General features: G+C 39.1%; 1 protein-coding gene across 8 annotated transcripts in view; it reads right to left on the bottom strand.

Moving 5' to 3' along the window:
- SRGAP1 (SLIT-ROBO Rho GTPase activating protein 1) overlaps positions 1-27,205 on the bottom strand; it is a 281,990-nt gene that overhangs the window by 121,732 nt on the left and 133,053 nt on the right. For 7 of the 8 annotated variants that reach the window (XM_036894920.2, XM_036894915.2, XM_036894919.2 and 4 more), the window contains 2 exons: positions 12,752-12,947; positions 9,036-9,198 (listed from right to left, as the gene is read on the bottom strand). In XM_036894920.2, coding sequence (XP_036750815.2) covers positions 9,036-9,198; positions 12,752-12,947 — 359 coding nt within the window. Of the gene's footprint in view, positions 1-9,035; positions 9,199-12,751; positions 12,948-26,210; positions 26,232-27,205 lie in introns of those variants that run through there. The other variant, XM_036894921.2, reaches the window with a different exon arrangement.

Below are 27,205 nucleotides of genomic sequence, written 5' to 3'. Positions count from 1 at the left end.
AGAATGAGTTTGGGAGTATCCCCTCCTCCTCTATTTTTTGGAAAACTTTAAAGAGAATGGGTATTATGTCTTCCCTGTATGTCTGATAAAATTCCGAGGTAAATCCATCTGGCCCGGGGGTTTTGTTCTTTGGTAGTTTTTTGATTACCTCTTCAATTTCGTTGCTGGTAATTGGTCTGTTTAGATTTTCTGTTTCTTCCTGGGTCAATCTTGGAAGGTTATATTTTTCTAGGAAGTTGTCCATCTCTCCTAGGTTTCCCAGCTTGTTAGCATATAGGTTTTCATAGTATTCTCCAATAATTCTTTGCATTTCCGTGGGGTCCGTCGTGATTTTTCCTTTCTCGTTTCTGATACTGTTGATTTGTGTTGACTCTCTTTTCTTCTTAATAAGTCTGGCTAGAGGCTTATCTATTTTGTTTATTTTCTCGAAGAACCAGCTCTTGGTTTCATTGATTTTTGCTATTGTTTTATTCTTCTCAATTTTATTTATTTCTTCTCTGATCTTTATTATGTCCCTCCTTCTGCTGACCTTAGGCCTCATCTGTTCTTCTTTTTCCAATTTCGATAATTGTGACATTAGACCATTCATTTGGGATTGCTCTTCCTTTTTTAAATATGCTTGGATTGCTATATACTTTCCTCTTAAGACTGCTTTTGCTGTGTCCCACAGAAGTTGGGGCTTAGTGTTGTTGTTGTCATTTGTTTCCATATATTGCTGGATCTCCATTTTGATTTGGTCATTGATCCATTGATTATTTAGGAGCGTGTTGTTAAGCCTCCATGTGTTTGTGAGCCTCTTTGCTTTCTTTGTACAGTTTATTTCTAGTTTTATGCCTTTGTGGTCTGAAAAGTTGGTTGGTAGGATTTCAATCTTTTGGAATTTTCTGAGGCTCTTTTTGTGGCCTAGTATGTGGTCTATTCTGGAGAATGTTCCATGTGCACTTGAGAAGAATGTATATCCCGCTGCTTTTGGATGTAGAGTTCTATAGATGTCTATTAGGTCCATCTGCTCTACTGTGTTGTTCAGTGCTTCCGTGTCCTTACTTATTTTCTGCCCAGTGGATCTATCCTTTGGGGTGAGTGGTGTGTTGAAGTCTCCTAGAATGAATGCATTGCAGTCTATATCCCCCTTTAGTTCTGTTAGTATTTGTTTCACATATGCTGGTGCTCCTGTGTTGGGTGCATATATATTTAGAATGGTTATATCCTCTTGTTTGACTGAGCCCTTTATCATTATGTAGTGTCCTTCTTTATCTCTTGTTACTTTCTTTGTTTTGAAGTCTATTTTGTCTGATATTAGTACTGCAACCCCTGCTTTCTTCTCACTGTTGTTTGCTTGAAATATGTTTTTCCATCCCTTGACTTTTAGTCTGTACATGTCTTTGGGTTTGAGGTGAGTTTCTTGTAAGCAGCATATAGATGGGTCTTGCTTTTTTATCCATTCTGTTACTCTGTGTCTTTTGATTGGTGCATTCAACCCATTAACATTTAGGGTGACTATTGAAAGATATGTACTTATTGCCATTGCAGGCTTTAAATTCGTGGTTACCAAAGGTTCAAGGTTAGCCTCTTTAGTATCTTACTGCCTAACTTAGCTCGCTTATTGAGCTGTTATATACACTGTCTGGAGATTCTTTTCTTCTCTCCCTTCTTGTTCCTCCTCCTCGACTCTTCATATGTTGGGTGTTTTGTGCTGTGCTCCTTCTAGGAGTGCTCCCATCTAGAGCAGTCCCTGTAAGATGTTCTGTAGAGGTGGTTTGTGGAAAGCAAATTCCCTCAGCTTTTGTTTGTCTGGGAATTGTTTAATCCCACCGTCATATTTGAATGATAGTCGTGCTGGATACAGTATCCTTGGTTCAAGGCCCTTCTGTTTCATTGTATTAAATATATCATGCCATTCTCTTCTGGCCTGTAGGGTTTCTGTTGAGAAATCTGACATTAGCCTGATGGGTTTCCCTTTATAGGTGACCTTTTTCTCTCTAGCTGCCTTTAACACTCTTTCCTTGTCCTTGATCTTTGCCATTTTAATTATTATGTGTCTTGGTGTTGCCCTTCTTGGATCCTTTCTGTTGGGGGTTCTGTGTATTTCCGTGGTCTGTTTGATTACTTCCTCCCCCAGTGTGGGGAAGTTTTCAGCAATTATTTCTTCTAAGATACTTTCCATCTCTTTGCCTCTCTCTTCTTCTTCTGGGACCCCTATAATACGGATATTGTTCCTTTTAGATTGGTCACACAGTTCTCTTAATATTGTTTCATTCCTGGAGATCCTTTTGTCTCTCTCTATGTCAGCTTCTATGCGTTCCTGTTCTCTGATTTCAATTCCATCAATGGCCTCTTGCATTCTATTCATTCTGCTTATAAACCCTTCCAGAGTTTGTTTCATTTCTGCGATCTCCTTTCTGGCATCTGTGATCTCTTTCCGGACTTCATCCCATTTCTCTTGCGTATTTCTCTGCATCTCTGTCAGCATGTTTATGATTCTTATTTTGAATTCTTTGTCAGGAAGACTGGTTAGGTCTGTCTCCTTCTCTGGTGTTGTCTCTGTGATCTTTGTCTGCCTGTAGCTTTGCCTTTTCATGGTGATAGGAATAGTCTGCAGAGCTGGGACGAGTGACGGCTGGAAGGACTTCCTTTCTTGTTGGTTTGTGGCCCTCCTCTCCTGGGAGAACAGCGGCCTCTAGTGGCTTGTGCTGCGCAGCTGCGCGCAGATAGGGTTTCTGCTTCCTGCCCTGCTGCTATGGAGTTAATCTCCGCTGCTGCTGTGGGCGTGGCCTGGCTCTGGCAGCTGCTCCAAAATGGTGGAGTCGCGTTGGAGCAGGAGCTGCTGGGAGGCTATTTATCTCCGTAAGGGGCCTCCCTGCTCCCTGCAGCCCAGGGGTTAGGGTGCCCAGAGATCCCGGATTCCCTACCTCTGGATTAAGTGACCCGCCCTGCCCCTTTAAGACTTCCAAAAAGCACCCGCCAAAACAAAACAACGACCACAAAAAAAAACAAGAAAAAAATTTTTTTAATTAAAAAAAAAAAAATTTTTAATTAAAAAAAAAAGTTGGTCATTCGTTTTTCTTTATTCTCCGGTGCCAGCCTCAGGCCTCTGCTCACCGGTCTTTCTGCCCTGTTTCCCTAGTATTGGGGTCCCTCTCCCTTTAAGACTTCCAAAAAGCGCTCGCCAAAAGAAAGCAGCAAAAAAGCAAAAAAAAAAAAAAATGGTCGCGCGCTTTTCTTATGTCCTCTGTCGCCCAGCCTCCAGTGCCTGCTCACTGTTCTTGCTGCCCTGTTTTCCCAGTATCGAGGGCCCTGCACTCTGGGCCCGGATGGCTGGGGCTGGGTGTTCGGCAGCCCTGGGCTCCGTCTCCCTCCCGCTCTGCCTGCTCTTCTCCCGCCGGGAGCTGGGGGGATGGGCGCTCGGCTCCCGCGGGGCCGGCGCTTGTATCTTACCCCCTTCGCGAGGCGCTGGGTTCTCTCAGGTGCGGATGTGGTCTGGATGTTGTCCTGTGTCCTCTGGTCTTTATTCTAGGAAGGGTTGTCTTTGTTATATTTTCATAGATATATGTTGTTTTGGGAGGAGATTTCCGCTGCTCTACTCACGCCGCCATCTTCCGCCCCTCCCCCATTTTTATATTTTTTAATGTTTTCTAAATTCGTACAATGAATATATATTTTTATTCTAAAAACAAATACTCATTCAGATTGGTAGCTTTCAGATTTTTTTAAACATATGGACCTTTTCCTAAAAAACAAGGTTAGAGCCTTAGAGATCTGTAGTGGACTGGTATCTTTAATTAACTTATATTAAACCATCTGTTTGAATATTAACTTATTTTAGATGGGCTAAGTAAACAACATTTTTACCCCTGTGAAATGTCTTTGTTTTCTTTAACACTGGGGTATTTAAACAGAATATGATTGGCTTTGATCAAAAATTTTTGAAAAGTACACAAATTCCCAAATCGTACTGGTACTCTCTCCTTCCTTTCAGATTAGGCCACACAATCAACAGTACCAAAATGGGTTAACTGAATTCCTGTCAGTTTGAATCTCAGGACCTATGGTATTTATGGCAAAATCAGGTAATTCTCAATGGCCTAGGGCCTGTCTCTGCTGCTTGAGCCCCTGCCCATAACTTGGATGACTGACAGATTTCGCTGTGTCATCCAGAACTCTCATTCTTCAGGCTTTTCATAAAAAAATGAATAAGGCCAGGAACCACAGTGTCCCATTTTCAGAAATCTCTGACCTATGCACTGAGTCACAGCTCCACTTCCTACTGAATAACTCCAACAAAGTGATAGTAACTATGAACTCTCTGAGACTTACGGGCAAAGACAAAATGCATACAAGCCAGCCTGGTTCTGCATTTTATATTTCCGAGTCTTCTGTTTCCTCATCCCTAAATGCAGATTATAATACTGTTTATTGGGCAGCTGTAAGGAAGAGTGAGCTAATGTGTGAAAAATATAGAGCAGAGTGCTTGGTGCACAGTTAATATTCAGTTAAGTGGTAGCATACAGAGGTCATCATTACTGGTGAAGGAACAAAATTAATTATACTTGTGCAGCACATATTTAGGCAAACTAAGGAAGGATAGAAACATTAATAATTTGAAACAATCCATGGTGAAACGACAGATGTCAAGATAATTTAAAACACCCAGAGATGATTTAACATATCCAAATGTTACCATTTTATGGTACTTCCTCTAAACTACATACTTTTATTAACATTCTTAAAATTGGGAAATAAAATCATGTGATAAGGGGCTTAAATACAGTCATTACCACAAGCTGGCTGTGGTCTTTCCTGCATTTGTGACTGCTGGCATTAATTACATTTTTATGCATAGCGTATGAGCTGCACGTTTTTTGGCTGTAGCACCACACCGGATGTGGAACACTCTCTTTCAGCATGAATAATAGAAAGAAGGCAGCAAAAAAGATCTCACCACTCTGGGAGGGAAGGCTGGGGAACAGGGCAAGAGGCACCTCACCACCCCCTCGTTCTTTGGGAAAGAAGTGAGGTTTGATAATGAAGCAAACCCATGTGTGCTATGATTCTCCAATTTCTGGCTGTCTCCTAAAATGACAAAGCAGAACTTGAGAGTTAAGAGCACAGCCCTACTCTGTTCATGTTTACACTGTCCGTATCTAACAACGATCCTGGAATTCAATACCTCTTATGGTTGAATGAATGAAGAAATCAATGAAGCCTCAAAGCTAAGACTCTTCATAAGAAATAGATGGAGGGGACCTGAGAGTCACAGGGGGGTTGGCCGACACATGTATTCAACAGCTTAGTCCTTGATTTCCCATGAATTGTTGAGGTGTGAGGACCTGAATTTTAACTCAGCTCCAAGCACGGATACTGTGAGGGCATTTTGAGTCCACTTACAAATATGGTTCGGAATTTCACAATGTGATCATATATAAATAACATGTGATGATCTGGGTGGGTTTATCACAGCTGTGCCACACATTTTCCTTAGAATGAGGACACATTTGGAATAATGTCTACTGTAATCTCATATTACATAATTATTACAGGCACGTGGAATAAGTACTTATATAGATAATAATAAAGATAATAGCTAGTTAGGACTTACCAAGTCCAGAGACTGGGCTAAGTGGCTTTCCATGTATAATTCATGATCTTCCAGACAATTATCCAAGATAGGTTACTGTATCTATTTTATAAGTGCAGAAACTGAGGTTTAAGAAGTTTACAAATACTCCCAAGTTCAGTGGCAAAGCCCAGATTCATACCCAAAATATCTGATTTCAGAGCTTAAAAGATGAATCACTATATTATTCTGACCAATAGGCTTCATTTACAGCTCTAAAGGCCTAAATCTGAAATAAGCAAAATTTGAGTAATTGGGTTCTGTTGTTTTGTTTTTAAAAATCTCTTTTTCTACCTGCTGAAAACTTTGTCAAGCACAGACAACTATTTGTATTAACTGGATCTGATGAGATTAAAATTTAAGCCTGAAGCTGTTCCCTATACCTATGCATGGAATTAGGTATTCCTATAAGTATCTTGCTAAAAAACGCTCCTAAAATGACCTGCTCCAAAGTCTCTATTTGACAGAACAGTCTATCACTAACTGAGGTGAATACGATAGAGCTGTTTAAGAGACTGAAACTGTGAAGCACCCAGCATCTATCTAGATCTCCATATAGATGTAGGGATAGTTTTGAAAAATAAGGACATCTCAAAATCGTCTCCCAAGGACAAGCATGATGCTCACTGAAAATTCCACAGCAGTTCTAGAGATCACTCCAGACTGGATCTGATGATTTCTTTCTGTTCTGATAGAAAATATGCTTCTGGAACCATAACAACAGAAGAACCGGAGAAGAAAAAGGCAGGGTGTTGGGGAAAAAAGGAAAAATGTCTAGTGTTGCTTTTTAATCTAAAGGGACCTGGACTTGATAAATATGTGTCTGACCTCCTGTTCTTTCAGATAACAAATGTGTCCTCGTGGGCTGGCCTGGCTCCTCAATAAGCTCCTGTCTCTCCCTTTTGCCCTCTGCCTCTCTTGTCCTTTCTTTTCCCAGCAATAATATACCTGGCGAGGTGGGCTATGTAGTCTGCTGGGTTTGCTTGAGGGAGGTAGGACTGGGCACCTGTGGTCGTCCTGATTGTTAAGTCTCCAGCCGGGCAGCAGTGGTTTGGTGTGAGAATACCACTCACGCTACTAAATGCCAGAGTAACCAGGAGTTCACTGTAAAAAGGCAGTTTCCAGGAATTATAATTCTTGAGTCCCAGAAAATCTAGGTAAGAAGTCCTTCTAGGTAGCAAGCAAGCAGGCACTGTATTTAGTATAGATTCCCCAGACCCTGTCTGTCTTCAAGAGTCAAGAACTTATTCCCCCAACTACTGGGAATGTTGGCTGTTGAAACTCACAGCTGACCCTTCTCTGGGCATTGCGCTCTGGAATTAGCCTCCACCAAAGGCAGCAGCCTCAGCACAAGATTACTCAGCCCCTCCCTAAAGGCAGCTCCAATCCAAAGACAAATCAAAGGGGAGGCCTCCTGTCCTAGGCAGAAGACAACTTCAAAGGGTCACCCCGGCTCCAGAGCCCCAGAGGCTCGGCTTCTTCCTCTGCGCAGCCCAGCCTTCCCCACTTCCTCAGAGAGTGGAGAGCACTCCTTCGAATCTGGAATTGTCTCCCAAGATCACAAAGCAAGTAAGCAGAAGAGCTGGGATTCAAATCCAAATCCACTTGACTCTCAGCCCTATGTTTCTGGCAACTTTATCAAACCCTTGACTTGGATTTACAAAATACAAATCCTTACATCTTAGCAAAACATACAAAGTCCCTTTTTATTATGACAGTCCTTTCCAGGTCAGAGCACTCACTCCCACACAGCGCAGGTCCAGTCACAACAAACTCTTTGCTTTCCCTTTCCCCCCAAAAGAGTTCACTGTGCTTGTCTGTTGGCTGGCCGCCCCCTTCTCCTACAGGTCTCACTTCAAGTGGCCCCTCCCTGGGAAGAATTTCCTGACCCCTCAGGTAAGGTTTGGATCTACAGCCTTCAAGCTCCCATAGTGGGCTGTATGGCCCTTTAACGTTAATTATTGTAATGAATTCCTGCAGGCAGGGACATGTCTTTTAACACTGCTTTCCCAGCCAGGCATTTTAAAGATGTTTTGTTGAAAGGATAAATGAACAAACTCAACTGAGGTGCTGATCTGAGGCCCCGGCTGAATAGCTGACTTGAATCCCCATAACTGGGAAGCATCATATAGTGCCATCCAAATTTGGATAAACTATGACATCCTTGAACATGAGGATTAGTTTTTCTTCATCTATGTTGCCTTCCCAAGACCTAACACCATTTCCTGCTCATGGAAGATGCTCAAAAAAAAAAAAAAAAAAAAACCTAAACCCAATGACGAGGTCTTGGTGCAAAGGGCTGACGTGAGAAAATTATTTCCTTTTCATGGCTCAGACTCAACTATTTTTTAAGATAGAAAGGATATTTCTCTATTTTTTCTCTTCTTAATATGCTCTTATTCCAAATTTTGAGAATTTCTCCTTTATTTCCTATGTTTCTTTTCCCATTTAATGGAGCAAAAGACAACTTAGAGTTTGCCAAGTTCCATTTCTAGGCCAGAAATAAAATCTAATGTGGACACATCAAATACAACTAAGGAGCATTCCAGCTGGCCTGATTAATACTACATCTTTGCTTTAAGGGGTCCCTTTAAACATAAATATGCCATTAATCTACAAGGTGGTTTCCCCCCCTCCCCACTTTCTGAAACTAATAATTACTTACTGAATAGAGGTACAGACACAGGCACCAAATGCCACAATTACAAAGCTGGGATGGGGTGGAGAACCCTTGTCCTACAAACATAAAAACTGAAAGCCAGTCTTATTGGGCAAGTAGCTGCATTCTCTACACAGGAAATGGTCCAATTTTGTTATTATTCTGCAGCAAAATGTCCAAACAACAAAAAAATTGCTGAGAGTTGGCTGAGACTACTAACAATGATAAGAAGCCTTAAAAGCCCACTTCCTATTTTTTTAATAGATTTGGGAGGGAGGAAGCTCCTGGCATGTCAGAGGCTGCATTTTCTGTGCCCCAGGGAATATTTTTCATGTCTCTCTCTCATAGCCTCCACTGCCCATCTGGTACGAGTACGAAAAAACTGTGGTGACATTCTCCCAAGAGAGCAGCACATGTACCCATCTTGGTCATGAGTCCAAAACACAGAATGTAAGGCTACTCCCCTCTGGTCTGGTTTTTCGTAACTGCAGGCAGTCTGTTCTTAAGGACAGAAGTGCAATTTGTGGCACTTCTCATTTCAGAATTCTGCTCACACGTTGTTCAGGTCACAGAGTCAGTGCTTCACAACTCTTTAAGTACGCCTGCTCAGCTTTAACTTTTTGTTCTGTGTCTTTAAAATATATGTTCACTTATTTATTTATTACCTAATATCTACTGAGTACAATTACGACCCTTCTCAGGCCTGGACATAGGCAGAGTGGTCCCAGGAAAGCACACTGCAGCAGGACTGGCAGTCGGTACCTTTTTGAACATCCTGGTGGAATCCTCACTGATCTGCATGAACCGCATAATGACGTTGTTCAGATAGATGTCACTCAGGGTCGCATGGTCTCTGCTTTCCCTCCTCACTTGGTTCAGGAGCAAATACCAGCAGTTCACCGGAGACAACAAGTTCTGGTCTTTCCTAAGAAGTGAGGAAAGGCAGAATTACCATCAATTTCAACACTGCCCCTAAACAGCTCAGAGATGTCGCCGAGGCAAACGAAGAGCCAGATGGGTATCACTGCTGTTCTTTCTGCTCTGGGCATTGCTCGTAATGGGACACTCAGCTGCCAGCACGACAGCCTTCCAGGCTGTGATGGCACAGAGCCAGCAATTCCCTAGGCTTGAAGGGAAAAACCTGGACTGAATGTTCCAGGCCAAACCCACACTCCTGACAAAGGCCATGAGACCCTAACATACTCAGGAGGCCTTCAGCTTTAAACACCCCATTGAAGAAAGTACTGCATGTTTATATAAAAATCTACTGACTACTGTCTCACAGAGCCTGTGGTTTGCCACTGCACACAAAGTCTGCTTTGAATGTCCAGTCTGCTGTTGGAAAACACTTGGCGAGGTGTACTTTCCATGAAACATAAATTTGAGGATTAGTTACTAATCTCCTGATATATAACCTCCAGCCTCCAAAAAGTGTTCCTGGGAATCAGAACTTTATAGCATTGTCTCAAGGTTCGTGAATAGGACCAAGAGGTACACTGAGTTATGGGCTTATGCCTTGCTGCACGTCCTATTTAAGCCCATTAAACCCTTCAGATTTATAAGTACTTTGTTTTATTCCAGATAATAAAGCTAAAAGTGAGTATAATCCACAAAAGAAGACTTGTAAAAAAATCTTAAAAGAAAAACTTCATGCTCAAAAAAATAAGCACAATGTTTTTTTGTTCTTTTACTTTAAAAATCTAACTGTAAAATGGCAAAATGGGGCACTGGCATATCCTAACTCAGGGACACTGTGCCTTTTTATGAGACATGTTATCCTCTTATTCTTGATCACTTATGAGCCTGAATATTCATTAAATTAGGAAAGAAATCAATAAGTTCGTTCTTTCTGCCCTTAAGTCTGTCAGATTCAGGATTTAATACCCTATCAAGTCAAAACCCTCTCTAGAAGAAAGGGGGTAGACTTATGATGGAAGTGGGAATGGGTGTAGGGGAAGAAACCCCTGCCCTGGGGTCCTGGCACTTGTACCCTTGGACAAGCCTCCCATTCTCCCCACTGGCACACTAAGAGTTACATCCCCCACCCAGAGAATGCCATTTTTTCCCTCCAAGCCATCAGAAAACAGGCAGTAGTTCTACAACAGACAAAGAGAGCCTTTCTGACATTTTCTATCCACTCAACCCAAAATTTAACATATATTTTGTGAAGAAGATAAGGAATGTTGAGTATATACCCCAATACCAGCTGTCAGTCACATCAAGGACTTTGTCACGTTTCTCATTTAATGGTCCTAAGAATCTCATTTTACAAGTTAGGAAATAGAGGCTCAGAAAGGTTAAGTAATCTGACCAAAGTCACACAGTAGAGCCAGTATTCAAACCAGGTCTGTCTGACTCTTCAATAAAGACCATCTTTGATTTTTTCCCCCAAGTCCTTTCTGTAGACTTATTATCCATCTATCTTCAGCTCCTATTCAATAATAAATTTAGTCTAGTCAAAGAAAATTCCAAGCTGCTTACATTTTGATGAAAACAAATGAACAAACCAGGAGAAAGAGTGAGTACTGATCGAATAAGGTACATGGGCCCCTGTACGTTTTCAGTTCACAATAGATTGCCAGTATAGAAGAAGACATTAAAAAATATTTATTGAATGGATGAATGGGCTCTCTTCTTATCTGCAATCACTTTTAAAAATGGATCATTAGGTGTGCATATAGTACTGATTCCAATCTCTGTCAAGTACTTTTGGTATCTGTTCACCCTGGGAACCATCACTAAGATTTATTTCTGTGCTAGACCAATACTAGAGGTTAAAGTCATCCAAAAGAAAAAAGGTATTTTGTACCCAGAATAGTTCTGCGTTTGCCTCTGTAAAGGTAACAAGGGATAGTCCTACCCTACTTTTTATGCAGGATCCAAGACCACGGGAGGGTATAAAATGAACATGTAAAGCCAACAACGGTGGGTTTTTCTGCAGCCCCGACTGAGCAGACAGGACTCCTTGCTGGCACCCTGTGCAGGCAGACAGGTGGTTTTCTGTTTTGCCATCTCACCGAGCAGAGTTCTGCTCACCCTGATTGCAGGCAGGGATGCAGTACAACAGGGCTGGTGATGGGGAAGTCTCACCCACATGAGACTCAGGGGTGGATACAACTGCCACTTAGGTTTACAGTTACCTCTTGACTTTTTAAGACTTGAAACTTTTCCTTACTTTCCTATGAGTTCAGTTATACAATTAAAATGATATTTATTATATTTTAATGAGCATTTCTCAAGTTTTTGTAGCAGAAATACTTTTCAGACTATCTAGCCCACTGTATTTCCAGAAATGAAAGACTGTGCTATCTTTAACATCTCCTAAACAAGTTTCTTTCTTTCAACCGGCAGGGTTGCTAGTTTATGCCATTGGTCTGCCTCCCTCGATTCTATCTTCCTCTAGTCCACAGGGCTATTGATGGTCTTTGCCATATTTTAAACGGCAGGTCTGAGCTCTTCATCCTTCTACTTAAACCTCTCAAAAAGGCTTCATATTGCCTCAGAAGTCCAAGCTGCCTGGTATGATGCACAGCACTCCATGAACTGATACAATTTATACCAGTAGCCACACACCTCAGCACCTGACTACGCACTCCCACCCAACCACTTTCTGTTGCAAAGCTGCCCTACACTCCTTCCCTTCTGGTCCCTTATGTGTGACGTTCTCCTTGCCTGGAACATCCTGCACTTGTTCCCTTAACTGGCCAACTAGTCCTTTGGGTCGTCACTTACGTATCACTTCTTCAGACCTTTCTCTGACCCCCCCTTCCCCACCTCCATTATAGAATGGATTTCCTTCAGGTCTGTCATTAGCTCCCTGCACTTAGCCCCTGTAGCACTTGTTCATCCTACTGGAGTTGTCTGCCTACATGTCTCTCTGTCTCTAGGGTTTAAATTATAAAGTAAATTTAATTACCAGAAAAACCTGCATGTATTTTTTTTAATGAGTTAAGTATAATTAATTCAAGGTTTAATTACACTTGATTATAAGTATTTTACCAAAGACCTTTGTTTTAGGTCAGTCTCAATTGTAATGACCACGAGCATGACAGGATCAGGGACTAAACTTAAGCACTGTTATTGCTCATATGCATATAATATCACTACAGAAATCCTGAGGTCTTCACTGGAAGAAGCAACGACCTTGTTGTTATCAATGTGCCCACTCAATATCTACCTGTGATAGGTATCAACCCTGGTTTTCTGTAATCAAGAAATTTATAAACATACACTCTTTCTTCTTGTATATATAGTTGTCCACAACTATATATTCACTAGAAAGAGAAAAACGTTGAGAATACTAGTTTAAAATGGGATAAATTGACGTTCGTAAATTGTAAGTACAGAGGGTTGCTTTTATCTATAGGAATATGCTAATCAATAGCTTATACAAAAATGGAAAATTCTAAAACCGATAAGCCTGGCAAAAAGGCAGGATATCACCTTAGAAAAGTGAATATGAGTCAAGTGTCTCTTACTTGTACTGCTGATGATCCTTTGTGCTTCTTGTCTTCGCCATGAACCTTTCTGCTAACTTCTCTAGGTTCCGAGAATACTCCGTCTCAATTTCGGCTTTTTTCCGGAAGAAATCTTGCAGGTCCTGGAGAAGCTGAACTCGCATCTCCGTTTGCTGCTCTAGGCATTTTTGCTGTTCTACCAGTTGAGCTCGAATTTCTAGGAGAGATGAGAATCCATTTGATGATTTCACAAAAATTAGTGAGGTATGTTGGTATGGGCAAGATAAAAGTAATGAATCCGCTTGTACAGTTAGCTCTGTATTGGACCTTCGTGGGATACTGTGCCCAGATTGGTGCTTTAATATGGTATCTGCTGACCCTTTAAAAGAATGAGACTAGCAGCCTCAGGGAAGAATGCAGTAAATTAGAGTTGAAACATGGGTTACATTTGCAATGCCACAAACATGTGTGGAGTCATGAGGGGAAAAAAAGATTAAAGCCTTTCTTTCAGATAACAGTTCAAAACATGTGACATCTTTGGGTAGTTGAGAACATTGTAATTTTTTTCAATAGCATTTTACCTTCACTAGCCCTTTAGTATTTGAATGGCAAAAAAGTGAGCATCTTTTTCTTCCAGACTTCTAGAGCACCACACATTTGCCGGTTGGCACATACAGACACCGACATCTGGTGATTTTTATTTAGTGCACAAATGTCTAGTTTGTAAAACACATAGCCTCAGGGTTTACAGGGAAGCCATGCCTAAAAATAATTTCTTTCTATATCCAAATAATCCATTCATAACCAGCAACCCTCAGATTCCACTTGATCATTCTTTTTACAACATCAAGGGCTCTTCACTTGGTGGTCACTTTTTACACATTATTTAACAATAACAGCTTCCTCCACACACGTAATCCTGAAAAGCATCCTTTGACAACGTTAATACATTAGGAATGTGAAGGTTAGTCATTTAGTGATTTAGCAAAAACACAGAAGAAAAAGAGTGTCATGCAAACTTCTCTGTAAGTGTTTTTAGTCAATCAAACAATGAAATGTGTTCTTTTTTAAAATGAGATACAAGTAACTAATAATGCACTGACTTGTTTTTCTTCTTAGACCTTGGGCTAGCCTCCAAAAACAAGATTATTCATACTGGAAAACTTTGTTACTTCACCTTTCCCCTTGTCAGTGCATATTCCGTAAAAGTGATGGCTGAATCTAACTCAGTGGAGTTGATAGAAAATCAATGTCCAAATAACACCTCCTCGATTTCTATTCTTCTTCTTCAATAGAGAAAGACTAAGTGACAATACATGCATGCGTGCACACACACATGCGCACATACACACATACGACCATGTTTAATTGAGTTCATTAACAGCCAGGGTGGTCAAGTTCTGAATGGGGAGTCTCAGGAAATTTGCTCAAATTAATAATAGGTAATAATAAAAAAATATTATTCTACACCCTACTGAGGTAGGTAGGTTATTAGTATTATCTGCATTTTACAAAGAAGAAACTGAGGCTTAAGGAGATTCAGTATTTCAATGACTTCAGGTAGTAAGTGGCAATCTCAGGTCTGTCTGTCAAATTAATCCAACATTTCTGCCCACCTTCTATCCATGCAACATGTTTTGAGCTTCTGTTTTGTGCCAAGCCTATATCCTGACAAAGATACAGTAACTATGAAACAAGGTCTCTGCCCTCAATAAGGTCATGTTCCAAGCAACACTGGGGGAAAATAGGCAAGCATTTCTCTAGATTGTGGGATCCTATTATTAATCTCATAGAAGTGTGGGGAACACTAGAATGAAGACACTATTATAGGCTTTTAACTACCACAAACAGCATCTGGTTTTTAGTCAATCAAACTAAGTGTTTTTCAGTACATATTATAATCAGCATGCCTGCCTGGCTCTTTCCCCCACAAATACAGAACTATTTTTGTTTCATAAAGAAAAAAAAATCAAGGGTGTGGGTATTTCATTCAGGAATCCCAGTAAGTCTTTTAAGATTTAGTAATTTTAGCACATCTTGCAGTGCCAGGAGAAAATAAATCAACTGCTTTTGGCTGTCAACTAATTTTCTCTGTTTTTTGAGTTTTGGGTTTTTTTTTAAGTTGCCTTGGTGCCAAATAACATAAAAAAAGTGGCTGAGATTACACCTCATCAGAAATACACAAAAATTCTAAGGGCTTTCTTCGTTAGTCTCATTTGTAGATGTTCTATTGCTTACTTCCTTCAGGGTCTGAAATTGAGAAGTAGGGAGTTTTGGGCAGGAGGACTGTTTTTAAAATAGTTAAAACCTCATTCTCATTTTGCAGGGAGTAATTGCTACTTCAGTTATCTGTAATTTTGTAATCAAAATAGAACACTGGTAGAGTTTTCAATTGGGAAAATGTGGAGGGACAGAACCTAGGGTATCATGAGAAAATAAAATATGGTCTAAAAACTGGAGGAGAATTTATCCAATTAACTCTTTAATTTAGGAATCATTTAGGACAAATAAGGGAAAAAATCCCAAGAAGATCTAAAGAAAAAAAGTCAATACAAAAACATTACCATAAGAAATGTCTTATTAGGAAGAGAAAACCTTTGGATTCTTTATATTATACCAGAGCCACAAGGCAGCATGATGTTACAGAGGGTCACCTCCCTGCACATATGATATGGTTTTATTATATTACTATGACCTCACTAGATTTGAGCTAACCTCATGTGGCACCAAAGAATTTAAAGATTTTTAAATAAATGAGGATAAGAGGACAATAAGTGGTTGGTCATATATATTTAGGTCCACAGCTCAGAACAGATCAAAGAAGCCCAAGTGCACTGGGCCGCACACTCCATCAGTCCCTGTGATGGGACCAAAGGTGACTACAGGCTGTAGCACCACTGTCATTGCAGGTACTGCAGAATCATTAGGCTGGGAGTTGTGAAAGCATCACATTAAGGAGTGATTCCTAGAAAAACTGTGAGTCTTATTTCTGTAGAAGGGACTGTAGTTTCTCTGCCACCTATAGATTCTTTAAAGACACTCTTTCAGGACCCTTTCTCTTAGCTTTCTTGTATTAATATTGATCTGGATCATTTTTTCAGCCGCAAGCTTCACTTTAATATACCTGACCAAGCTATTACAGAGCTCCTGTCTTATGCTAGGCAGGCTCGTAGGCACTGGAGTTCCAAAGACTTGAAAGACACAACTCCTTCTGGTAAGAAGACAAATTCTAAATTGACACTATCAATATGCTGTACTCGGAGCTATAAAACAGAAATGCACCAGGACACTGTGGAAAGAGGAACTGGCCCAGACCATGGAAGAGCTTGGAAGACAAAATGCCTCATAGGACAAGTAGGACACACAGCTGTAACCTCCAAGAAAGCGGAAACACACCTGTAGAATGGGAGGAAATCTTTGCAAATCATGTACTTACTAAGAAACTTGTATCTAGAACATATAGAAGAACTCTTACAACTTAATAAAAACACAAATAACCCAATTTAAAAAATGGGCAAAGGATCTCAATAGACATTTCTCCGAAGAACATAGACAAAGGCCAATAGCACATGAGAAGTGGCTCAAAGTCATTAACTATGAGGAGGATGCAAATCAAAAGTATAAGGAGCTATCACTTCTTAGCACCTAGGATGGCTCTAATAAAAAAGACAGATAATAACAAATGGTGCCTGGATTAGAGAAATTATAATCCCCATACATTGCTGGTAGGTACAGCCACTCTGGAAAACCATCTGGCAGTTCCTCAAAAGGTGAAATGTCAAGTTAATATAGACTTAGCAAATCCACTCCAAGGTATATATCCAGAGAAATGAAAATATATTTCCACACAAAAATTTACATACAAATATTTACAGCAGCATTATCCATAAGAGCTCAAAAGTGGAAATAACCTAAATGTCTAACAACTACTGAACAGATACACAAAATGTGGTATAGCCACACAAAGGACTATTATTCAGCCATAAAAAGGAATGAAGTACTGCTTCATGCCACAACATGGATGAAGCTTGAATATTCCAGCTTAGTGAATGAAACTGTCACTAGTGGACATTGTGATTACATTAATGGGAGATGTCCACAGTACACTAAGCCACAGAAACAGAAAGTTGATTAGCAGTTGGCTGGAGTTTGGGAAAATGGGAGGTTGACTGCTAAGAGATGCAGGGTTTCTTTTGGGAGTGATGAAAATGTTCTAAAAGTGATTGTAGTGACAGTTGCAAAGCTGAACACACTGACAGTGAATCGTACACTGTGAATGGATGAGTTGAATGATATGTTCTTATCTCACTACAGCAGTTAAATAAAAAATATAGTGCTGTATCAAAATTCCATGTTCGTTGTTGAGACATTGCTGAGAATGATAATTATAACAAAAATAACTTGTCATTCTTGTACTTTAAGTACTCCAGGCCTACTATTTTTTTAGTAGTTTATCAAATTAAACAACATATGAATAAAACACTTTAACATTATGTCTTCATAAAAATGGCTCTTGCTTCAGTATTTTTACTTCATCCAGAGTTTATCTATGAGCCAGAAGAGTAAATTCATTTATTGGCCAGTGTTATTTGTATATTAATTGTTACAATTTCTAATGGTATAGAAAATATTTATTTAGTAAGAACATTTGGAGGGCGCTTATCATCACTACTCCTAAACAACTGCATAAAACAGTCCAACCTCTTTTTAAGCAGAAAAATAACATCTCTGAGGAGTCACCATTCAAATCTAGGCTTGGACCTACTAAAAAAGAAAGATGGCCCTTTTCACAGGGCTAAAATTTACTGGTTTTAAAAAGTGATTATACTTTCATTTCTGTTCTATTAGTGAATTATCATAGAATGAACTGACACCAATAATCCCATAAGAATAATACTTCTAAACCACTCAAGTAATTTGTTAAAAAAATTTTGAAATAGTTCCTCTAAGCTACAATCAACAGCAAGTATGTTGACTAATGCTTACAAGTAAAATGGAATTCCTAGGAAAGGAGGAAATGGAGGCATTTCTTGCTATTGCTGTGATATAAAGGGAAGTTCTAATTCTTGTGAGACCACAGACTGATGCAGATTTCATGGAAAGACTGAGTCCAGACTGGGCTGTTTCTCTAATACATTACTGAATAACTAGGACTAGGATATAAAACTGATAGATTGGATGTGACACATGATCATCTAGCAAATAAAAATAGTAACATCTCTAACGAATCACAAACTGTCTCATTACTTCATGGTTTTGTTTGGTCAGATTTGCTTTTACAATATTAAAAAAGTGTATATACTGTTAAGGTTTATCAGTACCTTTATCCAGAGGACATAAGGAATTTTCCCAAAAGACAGATGAGAGCTGCTGGAATGTCTTTAAGAACCCAATGAGACTCTAACTGGTTCCACCAATTGTTCACATGCTCATTACTCATGGAATATTTGCACAACCTTGCAGTTGCCAATTAGCTAAACACCTTTCATGAAATATGTTCTCTGGCTAGATTTTGGAGCAAGTAAAAGCCATAAAAGTGAACTTTGATTTTTTTTTTTTTTGGTGAAAAGAATGAATAAACAAAGGCCACTTGTTTATTTCACCAGACATCTGAACCCATGACTTATACTTATCTTTCACTCTGCACAAAAATTGGGTAACAGCAGTGTGGACCCAGGTTGGAGTAAAGTGTCATCTATCACAAGTCATGTGACATGGGGCAAGTCACTTAACTTCAGAAATTTCATTCTGTAAAGTAACAGTTCAACCTCTCACAAAACTGTGGTGAGAATTAAATGAGATGATATAAACGAAAAGCATGCTGCAATCTGTAAGCCGCTATGAAACAGATGGAGAGGATATTACTACTAGTATTACTAGACATTCATTAGAAAAATATTTATTAAATATTTCCCATGCCAAACTCCTTACTAGTGAGTATAAATAACAGACTGGAAGTCATGAGTCCCATCTTCACTGAGAAGACAATGCAAACAGGGAGAATCAGTGACCTCAGGGTCCGTGATGTAAGAATGCCAAGGAGCAACAGGAGGTGTGGAGGGAAAGCACCTATGGGTGGGCAAAGGGGCAAGCACCGAGGAGGTGGTCCAGTCCTGTGGTTGACCTGGCAGTTTGTTGGCATACACAAGAGGGAAGGGTATACCAGACTGCAGGAATAGCACATATACATGGAGAACGAGGGAGAGAATAAAAAGCTACACCAATTGCCTATCTGCTGCTAAAACCTAACCTGGATGGGCAGTGATCCAATCATGGGATAGGTCAGCAAGGACCCCAGGTGGCAGGCTAAGGAGTAAGATTATAGATTTTAGGCCTTTTTCCTAAACTGATTTGATGATAAGAACCACCAGGGTACTTACTGAAATATCTATGCCTAATTTCGTTGGCCATAAATTTTTATTTTGTTGGTCTGGCAGGATCTGGAATGGAAGATTTTAATTAAGCACCCAGCTGAATCTTTTCACTGAGCAACTTAAAGGATTACCAGTGAGGAGGAACTGAACAATTCTGAACAAGGAAGATATATAACCAAATTCACCTTCCAGAATAAAATTAAATACATGAAATGCTAAGCATCCTATACCTCATGATATAAGAGTTTCCTTTGTAACTGCAAGGTTCCCCCTTTGAATTATGAATTACAGAGCAAAGCAAACCAGCAATAAACACCCTCACAAGAATGAATGGTATCTCAGTCAATTAATATATGATAAAGGAGCCATGGATATACAATGGGGAAATGACAGCCTCTTCAACAACTGGTGTTGGCAAAACTGGATAGCTACATGCAAAAGAATGAAACTAGATTATTTTCTAACCCCATACACAAAAGTAAACTCGAAATGGATCAAAGACCCAAATGTAAGTCATGAAACCATAAAACTCTTAGAAGAAAACATAGGTAAAAATCTCTTGAATATAAACATGAGCAACTTTTTCCTGAACACATCTCCTCGGGCAAGGGAAACAATATAAAAAATGAACAAATGGGACTACATCATGCTAAAAAGCTTCTGTATAGCAAAGGACACCATCAGCAGAACAAAAAGGTATCCTAGAGTACGGGAGAATATATTTGTAAATGACGTATCCGACAAGGGGTTAACATCCAAAATATATAAAGAACTCACACACCTCAATACCCAAAAAGTAAATAACCTAATTAAAAAATGGGTGGAAGACATGAACAGACAGTTCTCCAAAGAAGAAATTCAGATGGCCAACAGGCACATGAAAAGATGCTCCACATCACTAATTATCAGGGAAATGCAAATTAAAACCACAATGAGATATCACCTCACACCAGTTAGGACGGCCAACATCCAAAAGACAAACAACAACAAATATTGGCAAGGATGCAGAGAAAGGGGAATCCTCCTACACTGCTGGTGGGAATGTAAAGTAGTTCAACCATTCTGGAAAGCAATACGGAGGTTCCTCAAAAAACTAAAAATAGAAACACCGCTTGACCTGGGAACTCCACTCCTAGGAATTTACCCTAAGAATGCAGGAACTCAGTTTGAAAAAGACATATGCACCCCTATGTTTATTGTAGCACTATTTACAAGAGCCAAGAAATGGAAGCAACCTAGGTGTCCATCAGTAGATGAATGGATAAAGATAATGTACATATACACAATGGAATATTATTCAGCCATAAGAAGAAAACAAATCCTACCATTTGCAACAACATGGATGGAGCTAGACAGTATTATGCTCAGTGAAATAAGTCAGGAGGAAAAAGACAAGAATCAAATGACTTCAGTCATCTGTGGAGTATAAGAACAAAGAAAAAAACTGAAGGAACAAAACTAAAGGAAGGGTTTGGGGAGGATGGGCAGGAAGGGAAGCATAAGGAGAAAAAGGGGCATTACAATTTGCACACATAATGTAGTGGGGTGAGGGGGGCATGGGGAAGGCAGTATAACAGAGAGGACAAGTAGTGATTCTATAACAGCTTACTACACTGATGGACAGTGACTGTAATGGGGTATGTGGTGGCGACTTGATAATGGGGGGAGTCTAGTAACCATAATGTTGCTCGTGTAATTGTATATTAATGATACAAAAATAACAACAAAAAAATAGAAACAAATGAAATATAAAACAAAACATAGAGTTCATCAATAAAACCAAAAACATTTGGTTCTTTGGAAATGTCAATATAATAGACAACGTTTTTGCAGGTGTGATGAAGGACAGAGAAGACTAATACACAAAATAAAAGAGAAACTGGTCTGGTTGAACTGGAAGATCTGTCCTCCCAGGATAGATGCCCAATGAATATATATACTAAAGGAAGAGGGTGTGCAGGCCTCATGGATAGCTCTCCAGCAGCCACTCCCTTCTCCCCTTTCAGGAAAGCAGGCACTGCCTCCCATAAAAAGAGCTGAAAATGGCAGGTTCTCACTTTCCCAGGATGCCTTGCAGCTACAGTTGCCACATGACCAATTCCGGCCAATGAAGGAAGGAGAGTGCCAAAAGCCCTGTCACTGACTGTCCCACCTGTGGGGGATGCTAACAAAACTCCACAGAGTTTGAAGCTATTACCTTAATTAGTGGTCTCCATTATGAAGTTTCTGGGCAATGGCACACCTAAAAAATGAGGATGGATTTGAGCCCATACTCTTAACCCAAACACTACCCAATCCAAAATGGGAAATAGCACCCATATTCTCCACCTGCCCCCAAGTTCACACAAGAGTCAGCAGCATGTGTAAGGCTAAAGCCTAGGTATATCAGCTAGAAGTTCTCTTCAGTGGCTAGTAAGAGAGACTGGACATAATACACACAAACAAAAAAAAAACAAAAAAAACCCCACAATGGAATGTTATTCAGCCTTAAGAAGAAAACAATCCTACCATTTGCAGCAACATGGATGGGCCTAGAGGGTATTATGCTCAGTGAAATAAGCCAGGCAGAGAAGGACAAGTACCAAATGAATTCCCTCATTTGTGGAGTGTAACAACAAAGCAAAACTGAAGGAACAAAACAGCAGCAGACTCCCCTACTGGAAGAAGGGACTAGTCGTTACCAAAGGGGAGGGGTTAGGGAGGGTGGGTGGGGAGGGAGGGAGAAGGGAACTGTGGGATATCATGATTGGTGCACATGGTGTGCGTGGGGTCACGGGGAAGACAGTGTAGCTCAGAGAAGACAAATAGTGACTCTGTGGCATCTTACTACACTGATGGACAGTGACTGCAATGGGGTGAGGGGGGGCTTGATAATAAGGGTGAATGTAATAATCACCTTGTTTTTCTTGTGAACCCTTCATAAGAGTGTATGTATATCAATGATACCTTAATAAAAAAAATTAATGGTATCCATATTTTCCCCTGCCTAAGCTTGTTGTTTTAATTAGTTATGAATCTCATTTCTGTTTTCCAGTGTGGAACTAATTAGTATTTCCATTTGATTTGTTATCAGGGAGTAGATGCTGACAACCACATTGTGGAGAAACCTCTAGAACTGTGCTGCCAATGTAGCCATTAGTCACACTGAGCCCTTGAAAAGCGGCCAGTCTGAATTGAGAAGTGGTGTCAGTGTAAAATACATGCAAGATTCAAAATCTTAGCATGAAAAGAAGAATGTAAAATGTCCCATTGATAACTTTTATATTAATGTTGGTATTAAAAGCTTTAGACATTTATATAAAAGATATTATTAAAATTAACTTCACTTGTTCATCTGCTTTACTTTTTTAAATGATGTTTAAAATACCTAAAATTACCCAAAGTACCTACAGGCTCACCTCTAGGACAATGTTCCTCCAGGATATTAGTGAATTAGCAAGCACATTTCTCTAAAGTGGAATCTGGAATATGGAACTCTGTCAGAAAAGGTCTTTGAGGAGTTAGCAGGCTTGATCAAAAGACACAATTTATGCACAAGGCAAATATGGGTTAGAATATAGAGTATCAAGCACCGGTACCAGTCAGAAGTTTGACCTTGGAGGAATAACTGTCTCTATTTAACTCATGTTTCCTCAGTTGCAAAATGGTCACTAATCATAAATGCCCTATCCCCTTTCCAAAGGCAGTGGAAGGCTTCAATGAGATATGATACAAAAAGAGTTTCTCATCATGGAAAGCAATACATTTGCCAATTATCACAAAACATGGAATGCAAACACAAAAAATGTTCTAGACTGGACAATGGTGACTAAACCTTCTAAAGAACTTTGAGAAAAGGGACGATCACAGTGATAACTCTAGAGGGGGTGGGCCCTGCCCTGCCTTTAAAGGATATGTAGGATTTAGAAGGCTGTACAACTTTGGTGAATGGAAAAACAGTTCCTTAAATTAAACCCAACATAGAATTTTGGTATCTTGGCCCAAAAGAGTTAGGTACCAGGGAAGGAACTTTAGGGTGGCTGGACCAAACGTAACCTTCCAGGTTACTGCCTCACAGAAATATAACCCCTTAAAGTGTTTTTCTACTTTTCAAATAAGAATATCACTAACAATTTAAACAAACTAAATAGCATAGACATATTAAATCAGTTTGATTCCATTCTAAGCTCAAAACCATGGCCTTATCCTAGAATTCTAGAGATGATACGCATTATTTGGGGTGAGCAGATTTATGACACAACCTTTTGGAATAAAGTAAGAAACTGTTCTCTCAGCACAGTTAATACTCACTGTTTCAGATATGAAAGTCAACTTCACAATATTTCTGATACATAAAAGAGGCTGTATCCATCTTTCTGAGTTTTCATTGTAATATCTTCACTTGAAATGACATTAGCCTTGGTATTATTTTAGAATAAAAGCTTACTACAGAAGCATAAGTTTTCATAGTTTTTGAGATATATTATATTTTGGCCTTGGTAACATTTTCAGGTAAAGTATAGAAAACAAATTTGCACTTTTTTTTTTAGATGCGAGCTAGCCAGGATAAAAAGCAATATATCAAGGTGATCAATTTTTGCAGTTTAAGTACAATGTAGGAAAGGCCAGTTTAACGAAGTACAAATCTGAAGGGCTCACTACAGTGCTTTTATTTAGAATGCACAAGAGACAGGATTTTATTAACTTCAGCATAATTAAGCAAGGACATTTAACACCACATTAGTAGACTGATTTTTACTACCAGACAAAGACAGTGTGTGGAAATCACTGATCTGTAGAGAGCAAAGATGTAGATTTTAGAATGGCTCTGTTACTGACCTTTTAAAGGTACAAGGCATTCTCTAAACATTGACTTTCCTGATATAATTCAACATGAGGTCTCATGGAATAAATAAAAAAGCTTACCCATGTTTTTCTCTCTGTAAGTTTCAAAAATGAGTAACTTCGGAAGTAGTTTCAATCTTTTGTACTGAATTAATGGTGAATTGAGGCTTTTTCAAATTAAGGCTACTTTCCTTATTGCAGTAATTACAATTTTAAAGTGCCTACAAGAACACAGTTTATTTAACGTCCCAAGCAATTTACCATTAACAACTAACAGGAAAATATTTATTGGGTTCCTACTATGTTCCAGATCCTGTGATAAGTACTTGATATAGCTTAGCTCATTTAATTCTTACAACAATCTATTTACATAGTGTCTCCATTACACAGATGAGGAAATCAAAGTGGAGAAAGATTATTTTGTCCAAAGTCACACAATCAATAAGTACACAGGCATATGTCAGAGATACTGAGCGTTTGGTTCCAGAACACTGCAATAAAGCAAATGCCCCACTAAAGTGAACAAGAAAAATGAGTCAAATTAATTTTTTGGTTTCCCAGGGTACACAGAAGTTATTTTACACTATACTGTAGCCTAATTCAGCATACAATAGCATTATGTCCAAAAAATGTACATACCTGAATTTAAAAATATTCTATTACTAAATAATACTAGCCATCACCTGAGCTTTTAGCAAGTTGTAATCACTGATCATAGATTACCGTAACAAATTCCATGATAATAATGAAAAAAATTACAAATACTTAAAGAATTTCCAAACTGTGACACAGATACATGAAGTGAGCAAATGCTGCTGGGAAAATGGTGCCAACTGACTTGCTCCATACAGGGTTGCCAGAAATTTGCAAAGAAAAAAAAAAATGCAGTGTCTGCAAAGCACAATAAGGAGAAGCATGCTTATACTAAAGGCTGGACTTCAATCACCTTTGTCCGGCTCCAAAGTTTATGATACAAAATTATAAGGTTCAACAACTACAGGCAACATGTAAGTAAGCAAGCCAAAGTGATCTATCACTGGCCTTCTAGTCAATTTCCTATAATGTATAAATACACTGTTTTTAACTATTAATATAGCAAATAAAAGTTTAAATGCTAAGTGTTTATTTAGCATCATTTAGAAAACCATAATTGCATTTCTATCATTTACTTAAAGTAAGAAGCCATAAGAACCCCCTGCCAAAGAAAATACAAATATTTTATAAAAAGCGGCTAAGTGGCTAATACTCATTCTCTAGCGTTTTCTGAATGTCATGGCTTTATCAGATATTGTATCTTTAGTTCAACAGATTTTGTTTTAAATTATTGTACTACTGCTATTACATTATATTTACTGTAAAACTTCAGACTATACAGATTATAAATCCCTTAAATACAAATATCATGTCTCTGAATTTCCATATAGCATATAATAGATGCTCGATAACTATCACTGATGAAAGTTTGCTTCAGTCAGTAAAGATAGTAAGTTATCAAAATGCTTAGTTATGCACTGATGGAGTTAGGACCCAAATTTTGGTAATTCATAAAATGGTTTATCTTCCCCCTCTCCCTACAACTCACTGGCCTATTACTACCTCTTCTTTCTCTGCTCAGTGTGGCCCTTCGGGTATCCAGCCCTTCAAGGATTCTCCCATTAACAATGCCCTCTTGGTCAATAGCAGAAAAGAACTCCAGCTGAACCCAGTGACTATCATAATGCTGTACACATCTCGCAATTAAAGGTATATTTTACATGTCTACTCTACCTTATGAGAATACCTTAATCTAGGAAAAACTGGTAAAGCCTACTTACCATTTTTTAGACCTCTGTTAGAGACTTTGATTGGATTGCTGTTGGCAACTTTAGATCTTATTTTGATTTAACTACAGTTCAATAAACAAGAGCTCCAATAAGCTCTGGCTCCAAATGAGCTAGAACTCCACTCAGGAGCTGATTCAAGGAAACCAGTAAGTTGTCTGGTTACCTGTGCTTCCCCACTATTGATTTTATAACTGAAAGCCATAGTTTGGGATCACAGAATAAACATCTTTCCAGCTTTATGCTGCAAAATTCTTAAAGAGATGGCATTTATAAAAATCCTATGTATATCTGATACATCTTTTAAGATTACTATATATACTAGGTATCTTTTAAGATTTTTCACGCCCAAGCAAATACTGAACATTCACCAGCTTGTTAAAATGTCAGAAATATTCTCTTCTTCATTATTTTATATTCTCAAAATACAAAAGAAAATGTCCCATTGGATAAAAAACCTACATTGTTAAAAATAACATTCTCCTATATTATCTTCAGATAGGAGCCAAACTCTATGTACAATGAGTGTATCTAGTTCCGTACAAACATCCAACTTTTACCCACATAATCTACAAAAACTGAACTCAACAAAGTTCACTTAACAACGTCAACCAGTGAACAAGTCAGGATAGAAAGTGCTTTCATTACTCATCTGACAAACATTTCCTGAGCATCTTCCTAGGGCTGAGCTCTGGAGAGAAAGATAAACCCATCGCTTTCGGCCTTCAGGGCCTCCCAGGCTAGCTCCTAGGCTACAGACCCGAAAACAAGTAACTGTTATTTTTATAATAATCCTCATTTACAATGCACTGTAGGAAGTCCTATAATAGAAGCATGAAGAAAGCACTGTGAGCACACACACAAAGGAACCTCAAGCTCTCCCCAGGTAAATCAGAGGGGGCTCCAAGGTGACACTGGAGCTAGCATCTAAGCAGGAATGTGCCACGGTGGGGATGGGTACAGGAAGGGTGTTAAGGGGGAAAGGAGCAGCCTGCACGAAGGCCCTGGGGTTTGACTTCAGAGGCTTCCATGGATAGCTCTTTGGTTCCACAGTACAGGATGATTAAGGTAAGCAGGGGTTACGGCAGTTATTAGGGGATTTAAAAGTAAATATCCTAAAATTATAAGGGATGGTTCTTTTATTCAGCTACTCATTCACTTAGAGGGAATGCTTCAATTTATTTAATAAGTTGAAAACAAACACATATTATTCGTGTTTAGAAAAGATAGCTGTAGAATTCGGTTCTAATCTAACTGATGAAATTTTCAGGAAGTGTCATTTCCTGCCAAGTCTTTGACAAGATTTTTAAAAACTTATTTTATGCTAATTTAGATAAGGGAGAGCAGTGTCAGCTATATATACCAGAATACAAAGGATATGGAATGGAAGTATTTATAAATACCACAATGTAATCATAGTTGCCTTAAATTTCACTGTAATCAGGTTTAAATTTTGA

This window comes from Manis pentadactyla, chromosome 10 (assembly GCF_030020395.1).
Source record: "Manis pentadactyla isolate mManPen7 chromosome 10, mManPen7.hap1, whole genome shotgun sequence".
Lineage (NCBI taxonomy): Eukaryota > Metazoa > Chordata > Mammalia > Pholidota > Manidae > Manis > Manis pentadactyla.
Note: the sequence above shows the minus strand (reverse complement) of the source record. Positions and strands in the feature narration are given on the sequence as shown.